This window comes from Telmatherina bonti (assembly GCF_933228915.1).
Source record: "Telmatherina bonti genome assembly, chromosome: 14".
NCBI lineage: Eukaryota > Metazoa > Chordata > Actinopteri > Atheriniformes > Telmatherinidae > Telmatherina > Telmatherina bonti.
In genome coordinates, this window is record NC_136612.1 from 30,985,381 (window position 1) to 31,003,597 (window position 18,217).

Consider the following 18,217-nt stretch of genomic DNA (forward strand, 5'->3'; position numbering starts at 1 on the left):
GTTTTGGAGGAGGAACGGCGGTTCTGGACTCCCGCAACATGACTTCTGTGTGCATTAAATACTCAAATGATGAACATATGAAGCAGAATCACTTAAACTAGTCCCTGTGTGGAAAGAGCCTCATCCTCTTGTGTTTCTTAAAGTCACCCAGTGGGTGGACTTGCACAAAAAGCAAGGGGTGTATTTTCATTTTGATGGATTTTTTCTTTGGCCACCAGATGTCGAAGGGAATTATTTATTTGCTGAAATCCTCACAGAGAAAGTTGGTCAGTCAAGGTGTGGTTTTAATACTTATAAGAGGCTCCATTTACAGTTGTAGCTCTACATGTTTGGGCAACATTTGATGTCCCTCGGGGTTGACATTTACACCTCTGCATGAACTGATATATACTAATACTGATGTATACTCCTTAAACACAAGTCTGAAAGATAGCTACCTACTGCTAATGAAAACAAAACATATATTAATGGTTGTATCAGTCTTTTTCATCAGTAGTAAAAGCACTTTGATGTTCTTCCATATCCCTGAGAACCCAAACACAACTGAACAAGCAGATCTATCTTGGTTACCGCCATCATGTTTGATGGGAGATCATGACAGCATGGAAAAGGCAGAGTGAAAACACACCAATCAGTCGTCACAGTTTAGGCTCCAGCTAATATTAGGTAGCTCCCTCCCTCATGCTGATCAGTCAGCACATAAACATCCAGAAGTGTCCCGAAGTGTCCACTGGGACGTTTGCAATACTTCCTTTTGGTCCTGTAGCTTTGTGAGTTGGGCTTGCTTCCCAGTGATGCAATCAGATCCCATCATACAGGTGTCTGGGGAGGCTGGATGAACATCTCAGGTTTAACTTTGCTCTTTGAGCTCATCTCGTAGTTTTCTGGGGAAGGCTGCTACCATAGGGGGGTGACTGCTCTCCATGTGCATGCCAGGAAGCAGGTTTTCCAGGTGTTAGAACGCAATGAGCAGAATTACTCACTAACCTGTCGGTGGTTTTAATGTTACGGCTGACTGGTGTGTATATATATATATATATATATATATATATATATATAGATATATAGATATATATCTATATAGATATATATAAGCTTTGGGAAGTGAAGTTACACTAAAAGCGTGAGGAAGAGGAGGAGGTTAAAGAAAGATTCAGATAAAGCGCACATGCATTGATTGCATGACTGCTGCATGTCTGGACTGCACGAGTGTGTTTGTGCATAAAAACCTCCTGTGAACAAACTCAATCACCTCTCACTCTCGTTCTTCTTTAAGCCACCCTTTCCCCCTTGCTCTTCCTCTCTTCCTCCTCCTCTTCTCTCTCTCTCTCTTTCTCTCTGTGTCGCAGTCACAGCTAACCATCTCAATCCCTCACTCTCTCCCATTCCTCCTCCTCGCTGTCTTAAGTATGAAGGGGCTGGGAGAGCTCGGCCCTCTCCCTTTCCCTTCTTCCATCTCTCTCTCCTCGTCTTCCTCCTCTCCTCCTCCTCCTCCTCTCTCGCGGCTCACGCTCACTACTATCTCGCTGGAAAAGGAGAAGGAGCAGGAGAAGGAGGAGGAGGAGAGGGAGGGGAGGAAATGGCGATGGGAGCATGCGGCGAGGAGGATCTCTCCCTCTCCCTCTCCCTCTCTTCTTCTTGGCCGTCGCTGGGCCCTGTGAATAGGAGCGTCTGGTTCATTTACAGGTACCTGCCATGGCTTTTTATACCCCACACAACCTTCCTCTTCCTCTCTCTGTCACCCCCTCTTCCTCCAGCTGAGGTGGGGGGAGAAACGAGGGGCAGACGGAGGGATGCATGCATGTGGACATCATGGATGGCAGGGCAGAATTGATTAGATAGATTGACAGATGTTGCAAAGCATGCTTGCAGACAGATGTGTATGGTTCAGTGTGTGTGCGCGTGTGTGTGTGTGCGATGCATGTGAAGGCAATCGAGAGTCGCTGCTGCTGCACAGCCCCGGCGTATGAGCAGTGCAGTCGTTCCGTGTTTCGCTGTACGAACATGTGTGAGTGTGTGTCGTTTTCCCTTTCCCCCATGCTTTGAGTCACTCTCTGAACAAACGTCCTCTAGCAATGCTGCACTGGCAGAAAATGATGCTTGCTGGTTTTACTGATGTGCAGTCTGATTGCGTGTTTGTTTGTCTGCATAAACATGCCAAAGTGTGTGTGTGTGTGAGTGTATGCATGTGTGTGTTTTCTGTGGATTGATGGTGTGTTTGCTGTTGTCCATCAAAAACACGGTAAGCACATTTCTCCACCTCTGTTGGCTGGATGATGTATGTGCCTCCAGTTTGATGTGTGGCATGTTTCAGTGTGTTTACCAGCGTGTGTGAGAGTAATAGAGAGAGAGAGAGAAGGGGAGGCTGCCGACACAGAAAGGAAACAGCGCATGGTGAGGGAGTTTTAACGATGCAGCGTGCATGACAAGTTCCAGCTTCTTGTTTGACACCTCTATTGAAGTCTGCTACGCCAAACTGGTTTGATGCCTTGGCGTTTTTAAGATATGCAGGATGAGGTGCACCATCCAACTCTGTCCAGCGCAACTGCTTTTTGGCCACGCTGTAGCAGAGGCTAGGGAATGATGTAGACCAGAGAGCTGGACCTGAAGACCTGAACATGACGTGAAAACATTGGCAAAAATGCAGAAAAGTTGCTTAACATGTAAGCTCTGGTATAATTAAGAATATTACTGATTTGCATGATTTGCACCCTTGTTTTTTCTCTAGTTTATCCCTGCTCATTAGTTTTAAAAGACAAGCACAGCTAAAACAAGCACGGCATCCAGACTTCACATGTCTAGGATTTCCTGTGAAACAGCTGAACCACCTTTACAGATATGAAAACAAAGCGTGCTTCAAACGATTGTGACTAAAAGCCAGCTGTATCTCTTCCTCGTTGGCATGTGCAGGGTCACTCCTCGTGATTCACTGCTGATGTGTTTAGTTTAGAAAGGTGGACTTCAGAGGAGACAACCAGCAAACTGAGACACAGTTAAAGCTGACGACATCCTGCGAGGCTGCAGAGCCTGACTCACAGTTACGCTGTTTGGATGCATTGCAACAACTAAACACAGATGCACACAGACGCCCTGAGTGAGTTTAGGATGCATATGACAACTATGGTCTGACACAGCGTCCTGAACTCCTAACTCCTCTTTCAAAGCTGTTCCCTTGGTGATTTCTCTTTCTCTTGACTCAGTTGGTGTCACTTTGTTGTCACTGATAGCTGGCAATGCAAACAGCTACGAATATATTTATACAGTGGTCCTCAAACGCTGCATTTTTCATCTGTTTTCCATTTTGCATAATTCTACATGGTCCTGATGCATTACTTTAGAGCTTATCAGTTATAGTAATAATGGATGCAATTGTTTTACAAGAACGGCTTTTAGATCATTTTAAATGTACTCCCTTAACTTATAATTAAAAATAAGAAACACCTTTTTTAAGGAAATAAGAAGTGCAAAACATTTAACATTTTGGTATTTAGTTGTGATGAAGTTCCTCAAACCTTGTCAGCTGAATGGTCAGCTCAGGAAATGAAAGTCCAGTGACTTGTTGCATGTTTTGCCTGCAGAGATACAGCAGGCTAACACCTCCAGGGAAAACATGAGTGTCTACATTTATCAGTGTGTATACTAAACATCCTGCTATTTCACCTTCTAGTAAAGTAAATGTGTTACCATGCAGTGCACCGTGTGTTAATTAGTTCACTGTGCCTCTCAGAGTCGAAGATCTGAGCTGTGCAGCATAAATGGACAAAAAGACTAGCAGAATAACAAAGCGACAGTCTTGGCAGAGACAGAATCACACACTTAATAGACTGAATGAAAAAAGATCACAAGGGGGAAATGGGATTAGAAAAAAAACTTACTGTATGATCAGGAAGAAAATCAGGGCAGAAAGAAGAGAGCAGTCAGGAAAAGTCTTCAAAATGGGAAAATGTAAAAAAAAGAAAAAAAAAAAAAAAAAGCCATTGAAGAGAGAACGAGAGGGGATGAACAGATGGAGTGGGCTGGGACTATTTTGGTGCACGATGGGATTATCAGCATGTGGTTACAGTATGTTACAGCTGATACCATATATATACGTCTCTGACTCACTGCCTGACTGAATGGCTTTTTGTTCAGGCATTTTCATTCATAACAGGACAAGCATACTTAATGTGTTATAGAGATGGTGACATTCTCATCCCCATGGTCCACAGCGGTTTAAACCCACCGTGTAATGTGGATAAAATGTCTGAGCTCTAAGAAAAGCCTGTCATTGTGGACTGATGTTGAACAACTATTTGTTTTAGATGAGCTCCATCTCAAGCCCACTTGACGGACTGTGGCAAAATGCATTTTGATATGAATTGTGCACTGTAATGTGGCGGATGTATTATTCATATTGTCTGCATTAAATAACAACTTTGACAAACACTGACTTAAAAGAAGGGTTCATATTCAAAATCCATTAAGTATCAGCAGAAAAACAAAGTGTTTTCTGTTCTCTTTCACATTTTTATACAGTTTGTATCAAGTTAAACAGAATTTGGGATCTCTTTAAACAGATGCATGACTAATCTGGGGATTGTGAGATAATTAATGAGGGAATAAGATGGAAAAGAAAAGATCTTGAATTATTCTAACATTTACTTATTTGTGAGTCGTTGGACGATATTACTCCTACAGGTTTTGAACAGTTACTTAAATAAAAGAATTTCAGAAGTTCAGAGGGGAAATGCTCACACTCTTTTGCAACCCAACCCAGCCAGGTGAAGCTTTTACAGCTGCTCACAACGCAAAATGGCCTGGACTGCTGTTTTAACTGGAACATTTTCAGACATAAGAAATATGTAGAGAACCTTAATATTCCTTTCTGACAGTAGGATGATTTGGATAAAGCTCCTTTTAATGACTTTAGCATGGTACTAGTATATATATATATATATATATATATATATATATATATATATATATGCACATTTTACTAACAGGCACTTATTTCCCACCTGTTTGTGTCACAGAAAGAGAAAATGTGCTGCGAGCTCCACCTGTGAGCATGCAGCGCCTGTTCTCTGCTGTCAGTGACTAATGGTTCACCATTACATAGCTTGGCTCTGCTTGTGGACCTACCCAAGTTTCCTTGTGTCCAGTCTGAGCTGTTGCTGAGGCAACAAGCAGCCCCATCGTACTGTATATAGCATCTCTTACCAAGGTTCTGGTAAAAAACTGGCTCTGGGCTCGCTGTCAAACACGTAAAGGAATGTGAGCGCAGTAAAACTTTTTTTTTAAATTTCATTATTGGTAGTTATGTTGAAATGAAATGTTAATGATCAGTGGTAGTTTTCAGATGAATCATCAGTAGTTTAGTTAAAGTATATAATGCAACTGCAACAATAAACCTTTAAAAATATATTCTTCAAATAAAACAACAATGAAACTTTGTTATTTCATAAAAAAACATTTTTTATATTGCTTTTTTTTTGTCAGATTTGTAAAAATTGCAATAAAAAGAATGATAGAAATAATAGATGATAAAAATTAATGTTGTAATTAATCATTCTTTGGTTTTATTTTCCACTGAAGTAAAGGAAAATTGATTGAAAAAGCTGTAGGAGGTCATTTTTTTGTAATATTTGACACCTACCCATCAATCCAAACCAGAACAGAAAGTTTCTGCCTGCTATTGGTGTCTTATTGGTGATGTAATCAGACGAGGACACAGGAAGCTGGAGGCAGACAGCAGAGGAGTTGGAGTCTTGTAAACGGGTACGAGTTTGTGTGATTTATTGATTTTCCCACCGTCATCTCCATTGATTATTGCAGAGGGTGATTGTGCAGGGATGTAAGCACATGTCCTCCTTGTCTACTTTTCAAAAAATCTGTCTTAGATTTTTTAGCCTCTGGTAGTCTCGACCTATCAGTGGAGACAAAACAAAAAGTGTTCCAAGAGAGGAGAATGACCGACAGTAAAAGACCACAGCTCAGGACTTTCAGCCTTTGTCCTCTTCATTTGTGTTTGTGTCCTTTGTAACTCTCTGTCTCACCTTTGTCTGCTTTCTGCCAGTGACTATATCATCAAGGAGAAGACGGTGCTTTTACAGAAAAAAGACAGTGAGGGATTTGGCTTCGTGCTAAGAGGGGCCAAAGGTAAGCACAAAAATATCACCTGAAACTTGTTCATTCAGATATGATCATCAGGCAGTTCCAGCATGTTCTGTTTCACACGCAGTGCTGATATAATCTCCTACTTTCATGCTTTCTCCAGCTCAGACTCCCATTGAAGAGTTTACTCCTACTCCAGCCTTCCCAGCCCTGCAGTATTTGGAGTCGGTGGATGAGGGAGGCGTAGCCTGGAGAGCCGGTCTCAGGATGGGGGATTTTCTCATAGAGGTATTACCTTAAACTTAAACTGGGGTTGAGGTGGTTCGGGCATCTGGTTAGGATGTTCTCCCAGGAGAATTCAGTTTTTTCTGGAAAGGTCCCACTGGGAGGAGGCTTGAAGGGACAGACCTGGGGTGACTGCCTGGGAACCCCTCAGTGTCCCTGCTGAAGAGCTTAAGGAGGTGGCTGGGGTGTGAAAAAGGTTTGGGGATTCCTGTACAGACTGCTGCTTCTGTCAGCAAACCACAAATAAGCAGCAGACTTTCTCACTGACAATCAAAATGCAGTTGGGAAGAAGTTGCCAAGATCTTCTTATTGAATGCAGGAATATCCCGTTTGTGTCTCTGTCCAAGGTCAACGGTCAGAATGTTGTGAAGGTTGGTCACCGGCAGGTCGTCAACATGATCCGACAGGGTGGCAACAGCCTCATGGTCAAGGTTGTCATGGTGACCCGCAACCCTGACATGGAAGACGGTGCTAGGAAGAAAAGTGAGCGTTTGATTGCTGGTGGGAGCTGAGTCTTACTCTTGAACCCGTTGACTAACAACTGCTTTTGTTTTTTCCTTATATTTCAGTCCCGCAGCAGAGCAAGAGGCTGAGTACTCCTGCCATCGCCCTTCGCTCCAAGTCAATGACTTCAGAGCTGGAGGAGATGGGTAAGACACAGGCTTGAATGAACTTTTTGGAGGATGAAACAAGAAGGATTACAAAGAGAGAAGAAACATCCTTCTAGGGAGATTCAGACACCGAAGGAGGGTGCGTTGCTGGTTAGGAACTGACAGAGGTGATGAGGAATGATAGAGGCAGTGTTGGGGGTTGTTAAAGATTCTCAGAGTGTGACGAGAACTTGAGCTAGAGCTAAATTTAGACAGCAAGAAAGCAGAGAAGAGATATTGTAGTTATTTAGTGACAGAAACAAGAATAAAAATTAAAAAAAAAAAAAGAAAAGAAAAAGAATTGGCTGCAGCTGTGGATGACAGTCTCAATGCATTTCACTGTTTTTTCAGAGGTTCCACACTGTCACTTCCAGCACCCCCACTACAGGTAACCCCACCCAGAAAGAGTGTTGCCTTCCTCCTGTGATTCCTCTCTCACTGCCCGCTTCTCTTACCTTACACCCCCCTGCACCTCCTTCTCCTCCCTGGCCCACCCACAGCTTTACAGCTCAGCCTACCAACCCCTCTGCTCAACACACAAATACTGACATTTGGCACGTGTATGTTGCAAAGAAAACACTTCAGGGGACTTGGGTGTCACCTACAGAAGAGCATCCACGTGTCACAGACATCATAAAGTGTCTGGATATGTACTCAGACTGGAAAAAAGAAAAAGGTTTGATTCCTTTGGAACAAATCGCACCAAGGATAAAACTGTTGAGATGAGTAATTTTTAAGAAAAAACACACACACACACACACACACACACACACACACACACACACACACACACACACACACACACACACAAAAACAACTTTATTCCAGGTCTGTTGCTACGGTAACAGCATTATGTGTGGCTGTGCGCATGCCATCTCTATTTGAGGCAAAATAGTGGGAGGAGAGTGCATGGCGAGGGTCAACGCCCCCATTTGCAGATCAGAAAGTTGCACAGTATTTTATTGGTGATTGGCTAATACCTTCTGAACATTTCTGGCGCTCGTTGCTACGGCCGTCTGGTTCTGAACAAACCCAGCGAGCAGCTTGATGATATATGAAAGATGATGACACATAGAGCTGCTGCTCTCTGTTTTGGTTTGAATGATCAACATTTCTGTAAGGAAAAAAAACATTTACAGTGAGTCATGTTTGCTGCCACAAGTCAGGATATTGTTAACATTTATCATGAGTATTGATATCGACCTTTTGCCTCATGCCCCCCCTCTCTCTTTCTTTACCTGCTGTATCTCTGTGGTGTGACCTCACCTAGTCACGTAAAGCATGAACACCTAGTCTGACACACAGTTTCTGGTTTTCTAAATCCATAAAACCTGCCCTCCAACGGCCACAGTCCCCACTATCCACTCACTAAACTTACCAGCAGCAGATATGGATGAGACTGTATAAATGATCTGATGCATACAGTTTCAGTCCAAACCAACAAAGCTGATACATGGTGCATACATTCATCAATAACCACATAAATGTAGACATGCATCCTTTTTTTGCGAGAGCATTGACTTTTGGGGAGAAAGTGGTCATTAATTTGAGCGGGAAACATCAGTATCCATGTTGATGATTTGAAATTCTGTGGCCTAATTACTTCATCATCTTTATGCCAAGAAATCAAAATGAATTGAATTGTGATGTAAAAGCCTGAAAGTGCCACGGTCCTGCTGCTAAATCTTGTCATAGCTTTTTGCAGATTTATTTATATGAATGTACAGCAGTCAGTAAGACTTAGGACATTTTTGCATTGAACTGTCAAGCTAGTAAGAGCTAGGCATTTAGGCTATACGTAGCATTTGATATGGAGTAAAAGGTGCATTTATCAGTAAATATCCTGGATTGTTTTAGCTTCATTTGCAGTGATGGAGCTATTAACTACAGTTTCCTTTTGCTTGCAGCTTTCTGATCAAGGTGAGAGGAGTACAATGTGTGATAAAGTCATGTCAGCTGCAGCCATATGCTTATTCTAATGCATTTGAATTTACTTAGCTGTGACGGCTGTTAAACTTTCTCACCTCTGTGATTGGTGCAGTATCTCAGTTCACCTAGAAGTCATGCTGCAAGTAACAAGGACATTAACATGGAAATGATCCTGCAGGACATTTAAGGCCACAAACTGTTATTTTCCTGGTTGTAAGTTCTTTAGTCATGAGTGTCAGTAAAACAATGTTTGAAAGGTTTTCCATATATATGCAGAAAGAAAGACTCTAAGTACCACATTACGTTAAAATGTATACATCATGCTCGATAAATCACCCATAAAAACATCATAGCTTAAGTGTGAGTATTGCAGATAAGCCCACACACAAACTCACGTACACCAGTGGATGCAAAAGGTCACCTTTATTTCCTCCTCTTCACTCCTTTTCGGACTTGTCCGTTCTCTGGGTTAACCACTAACTCTGCCTTTCCTTTGTCTTCTTTTGTCCTCACTACACTGCTGACGGGATGTTAACCATTTAACAGTGGAGCGAGGTGGGAGTCAGCTTTAGACTAATTCCACATTTGTATGTGTTCAGATGAGAGTAACAGGAATCAGTGCATGTGTGTGCAGTGTATTTACTGTAACATGAGTGTGCATGCCTCAGCTGTGCGATGCGTTGGTGTGAAAGTGCGTTCTTTCATATCGGAGATCGAAAAGCCTGACGAGGTGACTCAGTTTGTCAGACTCTGGGGAATATGATTAGTATTCACTGTAACAACGCTATCGCACTTTCACTCCTGCCAAAACTTAAGTCTCCTTTTGTCCTCCTTCCAGCTGCTACCCCTTGGAAAAAAAAATCAGGTATGCTCTGGTGCACTCCTGCTTAAGGCTTTGTATTTATGTCTATCCAAAATGACTTGGCACCCACCCTTCACTCTTTTACTGGCCTTATGTCTTGTCTTTTAGAATTCGAATCCTCACAAGTTGCAGAGAAGAAGAGGACAGTCTATCAGATGGCTTTGAGTAAGGAAGCTAATGTTTGTCGTAATTTTTTTTCTGAATGTCTCCCCTTCTTTCCCTCCCCTCCTATCCAGGCTCATCAAGTGTGTCCCTTTCCACACAGTTTTCCTTGTTTTGTAGCTGTCTATTTTTCTGTTTCATTGTCAAATGTCTCTCTCTCTCTTTCTCTTTCTCCCTGTCTTCTTCTTTATTCCCTTTTTCTCTCAGATAAACTAGATGAAATTCTTGCAGCAGCTCAGCAGACAATCAGCACCAATGAGGCGCCAGGGACACGGGGACAGGGGCCAAAGAGAGACAGGGGGAGAAGTTTCTATGGCAATGAGGTGTGTATCATGAAGCAGATTTATGTGTGTCCTGAGATATGTGTGTGCTCCTATAATGACTACTTTTATGGTCAGACTGTGTCTGTCTGCTATAACAATAGTTGCAGAAGAGCAGCAGATATAAATTTTAAGGATTTGAAAACAGTACAAGATGCCACTACTGTAGTTGTTTAAATCCAAATATTTTCATATGCAGACTTTTGTCACTTGACTTGTGCCCACGACATCTGTCCTCTTAAGTGCAACAAATTTCCCATTTCATTTCAGCCGAACTACGGAGATCAATCTGGAATGGGGATGATTTCATCAGGGTTAGGCCTCGGCTATGACCGTGGGCAATACACCTCAGGTCACGCCCCACAGCACGGTATGCTGCGGCAGAAATCCATCGGTGAGGCTGTCTGTTTTTTCCGTCTGCCCCCTCGTCTGCCTGTATGTCTGTCCTCTGGACCAGTAGAGGTCTACTCTGTGCTGACCTGTTTGTCTGTAGCCAAAAATGTTTTGTCTGTGGCCACACATGTTTATCTGTATCTGATTGTATGCTGTATTAATCCTCACTAAGTCTCCATAAGATTTGCTTGTCTTGTATTTACTCCTGTCGCCACTAATCTTCTTGGGTTTGTCTGCGTTGTTGGTTACAAGGGCTTTGCTAACTTTCCCCTGGAAATAGTTGTAGACTCTCCTGTGAGCAATAAAACAAATGCTGCTATGTAATGCTGTCTAGTTGCCACTTGTTTGTGAAATATAAAGCACTAACTGACTCACATACTAACAAACATAAGAACTGAGGACAGACTTGCCGGCAGGTTCTTGGGCAGGCAGATTTAGACAGACACTCTCTTCAATCACCTTCTTTGCCCCAAAGTGTGTCTTTTTTCTTGTTCTCAGTTTTTAACCACTGCATTTGCTATTTTTCTGCTTGTGAACGCTGTATTGCAGGTGTACCTGAGGAAGAGAAGCAGTTACTGCATCCTCCCACCATGAAGTTTGCCCGAAGTCTGTCAGTGCCCGGCCCTGATGACATCCCTCCTCCTCCCACTACAGCGCCACCAGATCCTCCGTTCTCCTCTGCTCCGCCACTTGGTTGGAGAGCAAAGTCATCCCAGCAGCCTTCTGTTTCTGTGTCCCAGTCCACATCCACCTCTGCGCACTACCAACCCTACTCCCAGTCAGTGCACTTTGCCCACAGTGGCAGGGAGAGGGCAGGTGGTCCCAGTGGTGGACCCAGTGTGGGAGCAGCAGATCACACCTCATACGTACATGCAGCTGCACACACTGCTCAAAGCAGGACTGCTTCGAGAAAGGTTGCCCATACTGGGGAGCCTGTTGGAGCTGGAATGGGGGCGGCTACAGGAGCTAAGGCAGCAGGTCTGAGGAGAGGCTACAGCGCGGCTGTACCCCCGTCAAGCATTGCAACTGTAATGCCCCAGCAACAACAGACTGCCCAGAGTCAACCGCAGCGTGCAGACCGCAGTGCAACTGCAGCAGCTGGTCCTAAAGGAGGGGCCAGGAGAGGTAAAGGCCCCCTGGTAAAGCAATCTAAGGTAGAGGACCTGCGCATAGGCCAGGGCACATTGGGGAGCAAAGACTCTGTGGAGAAAAGCTCCATCCCCATCCCCACCATTATCGTCAAAGCCCCTTCAACCAGCAGCAGTGGACGAAGCAGCCAGGGTAGCAGCGTGGAGGCTGATGTTCCTGCATCAGGGGAGGCAGATGAAACAAAAACACCCCATGGTCCTCCACCCTCCACTCCTGCTCCTCAGCCCCCAGCTCCACCATCTATCCCAGCACCACCGCCTCCTTCCTTGCCTTCTATTCGAGCCCAGGATAATCTGGACTTTACCAGCCAGTTTGGGGCTGCAATCGTTGGTGCAGCTCGCAGAGACAGGGAGAGATTTCATGAAGCACGCCGAAAGAGTGCCTCCTTGTTCATGTCTGCTGAGGAAGACGTGAGTCTTGGGGGAGTAGGTGATGGACTGGGAGGGGTAACAAGGACTCAGGTGTCACAGCAACAGCTTAATACACAGGCTGAAAGTTCATCTACACGACTACGGCCCTCCAAGTCCATTGATGAGGGCATGTTCTCTGGGGACACCTTCATCCATCACACCCGGAGTATGCCTCCAGCCTTTGGACTACCTGAGTACTCCTCATCTGCTCTGGACTATCAGCCCAAGTCTGTTCCTGCTGATTTGTACACTGCAGCAGGCAGACAGCCAGCCCCTTCCTCCAACACCACCTTCATTCACCCTCTAACAGGGAAGGCACTTGATCCCACATCTCCACTTGGCCTCGCCCTGGCTGCTAGAGAACGTGCTCTGCGGGATGACACTAGGTTGAGGAGGGGAACAGAGCACCACTTTGCCCGACAGATGTCAAGCGTGGTGTTTCCGTCATCTACTGTCACCTCTCAGCCAGTGTCATCTGCTGTGCAGTCCTCAAGCTCTTATCTGGTCACATCATCTTCTTTGGCAGCAACAACGTCTACTATTGGTCGTCCACCCTCACCCAGAATCCTCAGAGGAGTTGGTAGTGTGTGGGGTGAGGAAAGTGGTGGAGGGGAGAGGGAGCGGGAAGGTGGAGGGGCTCGTGAGGGGCTGAGAGTTCGATTCTCGGAGGACAAAACTATCCACACGCACCACTATCAGTCTCAGCCATATCAGCCATCTTACAAGGAGAGGGAGCGGGAGAGGTCAAGGGAACGGGAAAGAGAGCTGTCAAGAGAAAGGGAGAGGGACAAAGAGAGAGAAGGTTACATTAGGAGGGCAGAGCAGGCTGCCGCTCATGCGGCAGCTGCTGATAGTGCCGCTCAGCAGGTGTCTCAACAGCCCCGGAGGCCTTCTTTTCTCAGGATGGAAAGTCAAGCTGATTCATATATATTGTCCCTCACGCCTCCCTCTCCTCCTCCGACCGGTACTCAGCACCCAGCAAGCGCTACTGGAACCACTGGAACAGGCTTGATGGTTCTTCCTCCCCCCGCCCCTTCAGTTGATGCAGATGATGAGTTTGTCTACGCAGACCCCCTCCCACCACCGTTAGAGTTTGCTAACAGCTTTGACAGGGGGTACTCAAAACATGTGATGCTCTCAAACAGTCGGACCCCTCGCCAGCAGCAGGTACCACCCCCTCCACCACCTCCTCCCCCTCCTCCCCCACCACCACCCCCTCCACCTCCTCAAAAAGAACAGTTTGTAAGCGGGTTTCCTGCTCATACACCTCTGCCCTCCCCTCAGGCAGGAGACTCCACTGCTTCCAGCCTCACATCTTACGACAGTGAGGTGGCAAACCTGACTCAGTCTGCTCCCTCCCCTTCACAGACGTCACCCAATCCACAACCCCCTCCCTCACCATCAACCTTGCAGCCAACCATGGGCCCTCCACCTCCTCCCGCTGTCTCACCACCACCTGGATCCTATCACAGACCTTTCTCTATGTCTCATCAGCTTTACAACAGCACTCACATTCCTGGGCGTTCTTCCCCCACACCTCCTCCACACACAATTGCGCCTCCGCCAGCCTACCGTGGTCCTTCAGCTCCTTCTTCCACCTCTGTCCCCCACAGGGGCACTGCCTCCCATGCCACGACCGCTAGCTGTGCTGCTACAACCACCGCTGCTGCCACCTCGACCAGCACCTCCACTAAGCTCTATCAGGAACGAACGCACACTGCGCATACTACATCCTCCACTATCATCACAGGCAGTCGCAGGACAAGCGAACACCAACGTCCTGCCCCCGTCACCAAAAAAGGAGAGTCCCAGGAGACCGTGGTTGACTCTGGGATTGAAGAACTGGATAGCCGAAGCAGCAGTGACCATCATCTGGATAGCATCCTGGCTCTAAGCAGTGCTGGTGTCCGGGGAGACAGCAGCTCTGCTGGACTCCGGGGATTAGGAGTTGGTGCTGGAGGACGAATAGGAGGAGGGGGAGCAGGTGAAACAGAAAGAGCGGGAGATTTTCTTGAATCTTACATGAGCTACCTTGATGGACAAACTTTTGAGATGCAGAATGCTACAGCAGCCGCCTCCACCTATCCAAAAACCAGCAGGTTCAGAGAAGGTGGCCGCGCTGGAGATCTACACAGACAAACCAGCACTGCTCCCGCATCCTTTCACTCACATAGGCGACGAGATGAGCAAGATGAGGACGAGATCGAGGAGGGAGTGGCAGAGGATGAAAGCGGCCAGGATGGATATGGTCTAAGAGACATGCAGAATTTGGGACGTCCGACTTCACCATATTTTGACCGCCCACGCACTCCGGAGATGAAGCCTCTCTGGGGAGAAGGCCAGATGAGTGGTGATGGTGGCGGCCAGTCAGGGGGACTTTTAGAGGGGAAGAAGATTTACCCTCCTGCATCGAGTATGAAGCCAAGCATCATTAATGAGCTGAGCAGCAAACTGCAGCAGAGAACCAAGGACAGCTGGAGCAGCCAGAGACCACTGAGCAGACACAGGTACAAATTAGTGAAAACTTGAGTCCAATAATTTACTTCTGTCACAGCATGAACTACTTTTTGTTGTTGTTGTCATAGTGTCAATGAGAAAACATCGGTGTGAAAACTTTCCAAACTGATATTCAAGCCCGCTGTGAAAAACCATGTATTGTCTTTGTCTTTTGTAAGTGTTGTGTCGGCACTCTGTAAATGTGTGTTTTATTTCTCTGGCTCTTTCCATGTGTTTCTCCCAGAAGCAGAAACAGGTAACAGAGTCACCGCCGCACTATTTTTCCTTCTGTCCGGAACATAATGAAATCTTAACTTTACCTGCTTCAGTTTACAGCTTGTTGTGAGACTACGGAAGAAGATACCACATAAAACTTAAAAAAACTCATTTTGTTCATCAAAATATTGGAAATGTAAAGTAACTTAATTCCAAAGATATCTAGATATGTTTTTGTAAGTGTGTGCACGGTTTTCCTTTAACTATGTTTATTTTATTTCTGTCATGGCTGTTTGTTGTTTTCATCTCCGTTCTTTTTGCAGATTTTCAGAAGATTCAGCCTCAGCTCTGAGCCCTCCTTCAGCTCGATCCCAGTCACCATCTCCAATCTCACTATCACAACCATCGCTATCGCCATCCCCAACACCTGCCTCCCAGTACCCGAACTGGGGCCGATCCCCATCTCCACAGCCTCCAGCAGCCTCTCAGCCTCCACGTTCACATTCTCCTCTGTCCCCGACATCTTATTCCCCTTACCCCACGTCCCCTAAGCACAGACCTGTCTACCGGACCAAAGCCCTGGAATTCCAGTTCATCCCTAGCCGTGAGTCCCGTAAAGCAGAATCGCATATACTCCAGCGCAGGCGAGCTCCCAGCCCTCTCATCTCCCCATCAGAGAGACCCAAGATGGACCCACCACGTCCATCATCCCTCCCGCTTCTGCCTACCACACCCCTGTACAGTGCCATCTACGATCTCCGCGGTTCAATCACTCCACCGTCACCTGGGAACCCTCTGGGAGATCCGTACTTCTCACCCTCGCCTCCTTTATTTGCTCCCTCTGGTGCACCCCCACCTCCAAACTCCACCCTAGTTGTCTCTCGTTCTCTTTCTCCAACTCATTTCCTGTCTGGAACATCTTCTCCACCTCTACACCCTCTCCCTCCGCCTACTTGCCTGAGTTACCCCCATTTACCACCGCCCTCTCCGACAAAGCCTTTTGCTTCCAAGCCGCTGCCCTACTGGACCAAGTATGATGTTGCAGACTGGCTGGGTTACCTAAATCTGGGAGAGCACAGAGAACGCTTCCTGGACAATGAGATTGATGGCACTCACTTACCCTCTTTGACCAAGGAAGACTATCTGGATTTGGGTGTGACACGAGTAGGCCATCGTATGAATATAGAACGAGCCCTAAGGACTGTAATGGACAGGTAAGACCGCTGTCAGACATGTTTATACTTTATCGATTAAAAAGTCACAACAGAAATCACTCTTGTACATTTAAGCCTGATGATTTGCAAGCCATTTAATCCCCAAAGACATCTGAAAATGGTTAAAAGACAACTCATCAGCGGCTTCCTCATCAACTTTATTCTGTATTTGGGAATTGCGGAGTCCAGTAGTTAAAGTTTTAAAAGCAAAATTTGTTTTATCCTCCTTAAGCTGCTCATAGTTCAGGTCAACCTTCCCAATTAAATCACTTCATAACCTCTTTAATCTTTTCAGTTATAATCTGAAAAAAATTATAATCTGAAAAAAGGATACATTTTATGTTTTATATAAAGATATTGTATTTGTGAAATATTTTGTCCATACAATCACACAGAAATACTCTACTTTTATAGGATTACTTTTTAATACCTGAACATTCTGTTGACCTGAAAACAATGATCAAACCAAACCCATTTTCAGAAATCTGAGTTTTATCAAATTCATACTAAACCAAAAATTGAATATGTTTGAACACATAATTTTACAGACACAATTACAAATCAATTATTTCCAGCATATTTACAGTTTTACTTTGTCTTAGAAACTATAAAATGTATAAGACACGGCCAGAAGCATGTTTGAACTCATAAAAGTATTTCTGTTATCACTCAGATCAGCTTTTAGTTTTTACTTTTGAGAATTTTGCATTTTAATTTCTTGATGTATCTTTGCTGTGTAATAGTCTTAGGTTGTCATTTGATTCTATTCTTTACGGTGCCCCAGCTTTTTCCAATAATACACAAATCTGCAATGTGGGCAAGGTCAGATACACACACACTGTGTGTATGCTGCAATGCGTCTAAAGTTGTACAACGCTACACAACACAAATTCCTTACATATGTTAAGCTTACTCTGGACATACACACCTCCATACCTCTTATGGAGGGCTGCTTAAGGGCTCAAATGCCACAGTCAGCTGTGGTCTTTGGTAATTTCATGCTGAAATTTCTGCTGACTGGATGTTTTCTCAGTATTCTACACTGTTGATGATTAAATCAATTTGCAGTTTTGCATTGAGAAAGATTCTTTTACAGGTGATTGTTGGTTGTTAAAGTGGTGAGTTATGACCCATCATTGCTTGGAAAGACTAACTGTTTGGTGATGCTGTTTTATACCTAATCTTGACACCCTCACCTGTCACCAATACATTTTTGAACCCATTTATTGCCTCTTTCCTAGTTACTTCTGGGGGTGTTGCAGCATCAAAGTTTAGATTCCATAAGACACTCACATCATTTGCTTTGTTCATTTCTCTGTTAAAATATTTAACTTAAAAAAAACGATATCTCTAAATGAGTTTTTGTTGCATTTTAGAAACGAACATTAAGTCTCAAGTTTGTGGTGAGAAATGTTCCACTAAATGTTTTTTCAAACCTAACACAACTTCAAAAGTTTTGGTTGCTCTAATTTTGCTGACATCGCTCCTCAAAGTTAGCATGTGGTTTTTATGCAAAGAAGAAAATCCTTTTTAATCAAACATCACTACTTTTTAAGACATGTGGTTGTGCATTGCTTTCATGTGTGCATTACAGCCTGCATTTATGTGTCACATTGTTCTTTTAGATTCAGTTTCACAGATAAACAGCTCCCTCTTCCTGTTGAGTACTTTAATGTGTCCCAGCAGTTTTCATCACATATAGTTAAAATTGTCAGTGATAACTTAATAAAATAATACTAGTGCAGTATTGTGTGTTTTGACCAAAGTTTTTCTGCTTTTTTAGTTATATATTGTGACACAAGTACAAGAATCATTGTAGATTATTTTGACAAATGATCCCCTATCATTGGAAAAAACAGAAGAGAAATAGTGCTAGTTATTCGAGCAACTCACAGCTAGGTCACAAAGCACCCAACAACTTGTGTCCTGTGTTTGTTGTTTTGTCTTCAGGCTGTCCAGCAGCCCATTTCCCATTTCGGTTCTCTCACCTCGGGATGGACAGACTGAGAGGAGGAGGGATGATGGGAGTCGAAGCTGA

General features: G+C 44.6%; 1 protein-coding gene across 1 annotated transcript in view; it reads left to right on the forward strand.

The window, feature by feature from the left end:
- The window catches only part of shank1 (SH3 and multiple ankyrin repeat domains 1), a gene marked incomplete at both ends in the record, with an annotated part of 58,191 nt that extends 39,974 nt beyond the window's left edge, over nucleotides 1-18,217 (forward strand). Inside the window, 11 exons of the mRNA XM_079253199.1 lie at nucleotides 6,056-6,138; nucleotides 6,257-6,381; nucleotides 6,726-6,861; nucleotides 6,948-7,028; nucleotides 9,796-9,822; nucleotides 9,928-9,984; nucleotides 10,189-10,304; nucleotides 10,572-10,695; nucleotides 11,244-14,760; nucleotides 15,289-16,179; nucleotides 18,130-18,217. Of these exons, the coding sequence (XP_079109325.1) occupies nucleotides 6,056-6,138; nucleotides 6,257-6,381; nucleotides 6,726-6,861; nucleotides 6,948-7,028; nucleotides 9,796-9,822; nucleotides 9,928-9,984; nucleotides 10,189-10,304; nucleotides 10,572-10,695; nucleotides 11,244-14,760; nucleotides 15,289-16,179; nucleotides 18,130-18,217 (5,245 nt within the window). The remainder of the gene's footprint in view (nucleotides 1-6,055; nucleotides 6,139-6,256; nucleotides 6,382-6,725; nucleotides 6,862-6,947; nucleotides 7,029-9,795; nucleotides 9,823-9,927; nucleotides 9,985-10,188; nucleotides 10,305-10,571; nucleotides 10,696-11,243; nucleotides 14,761-15,288; nucleotides 16,180-18,129) is intronic.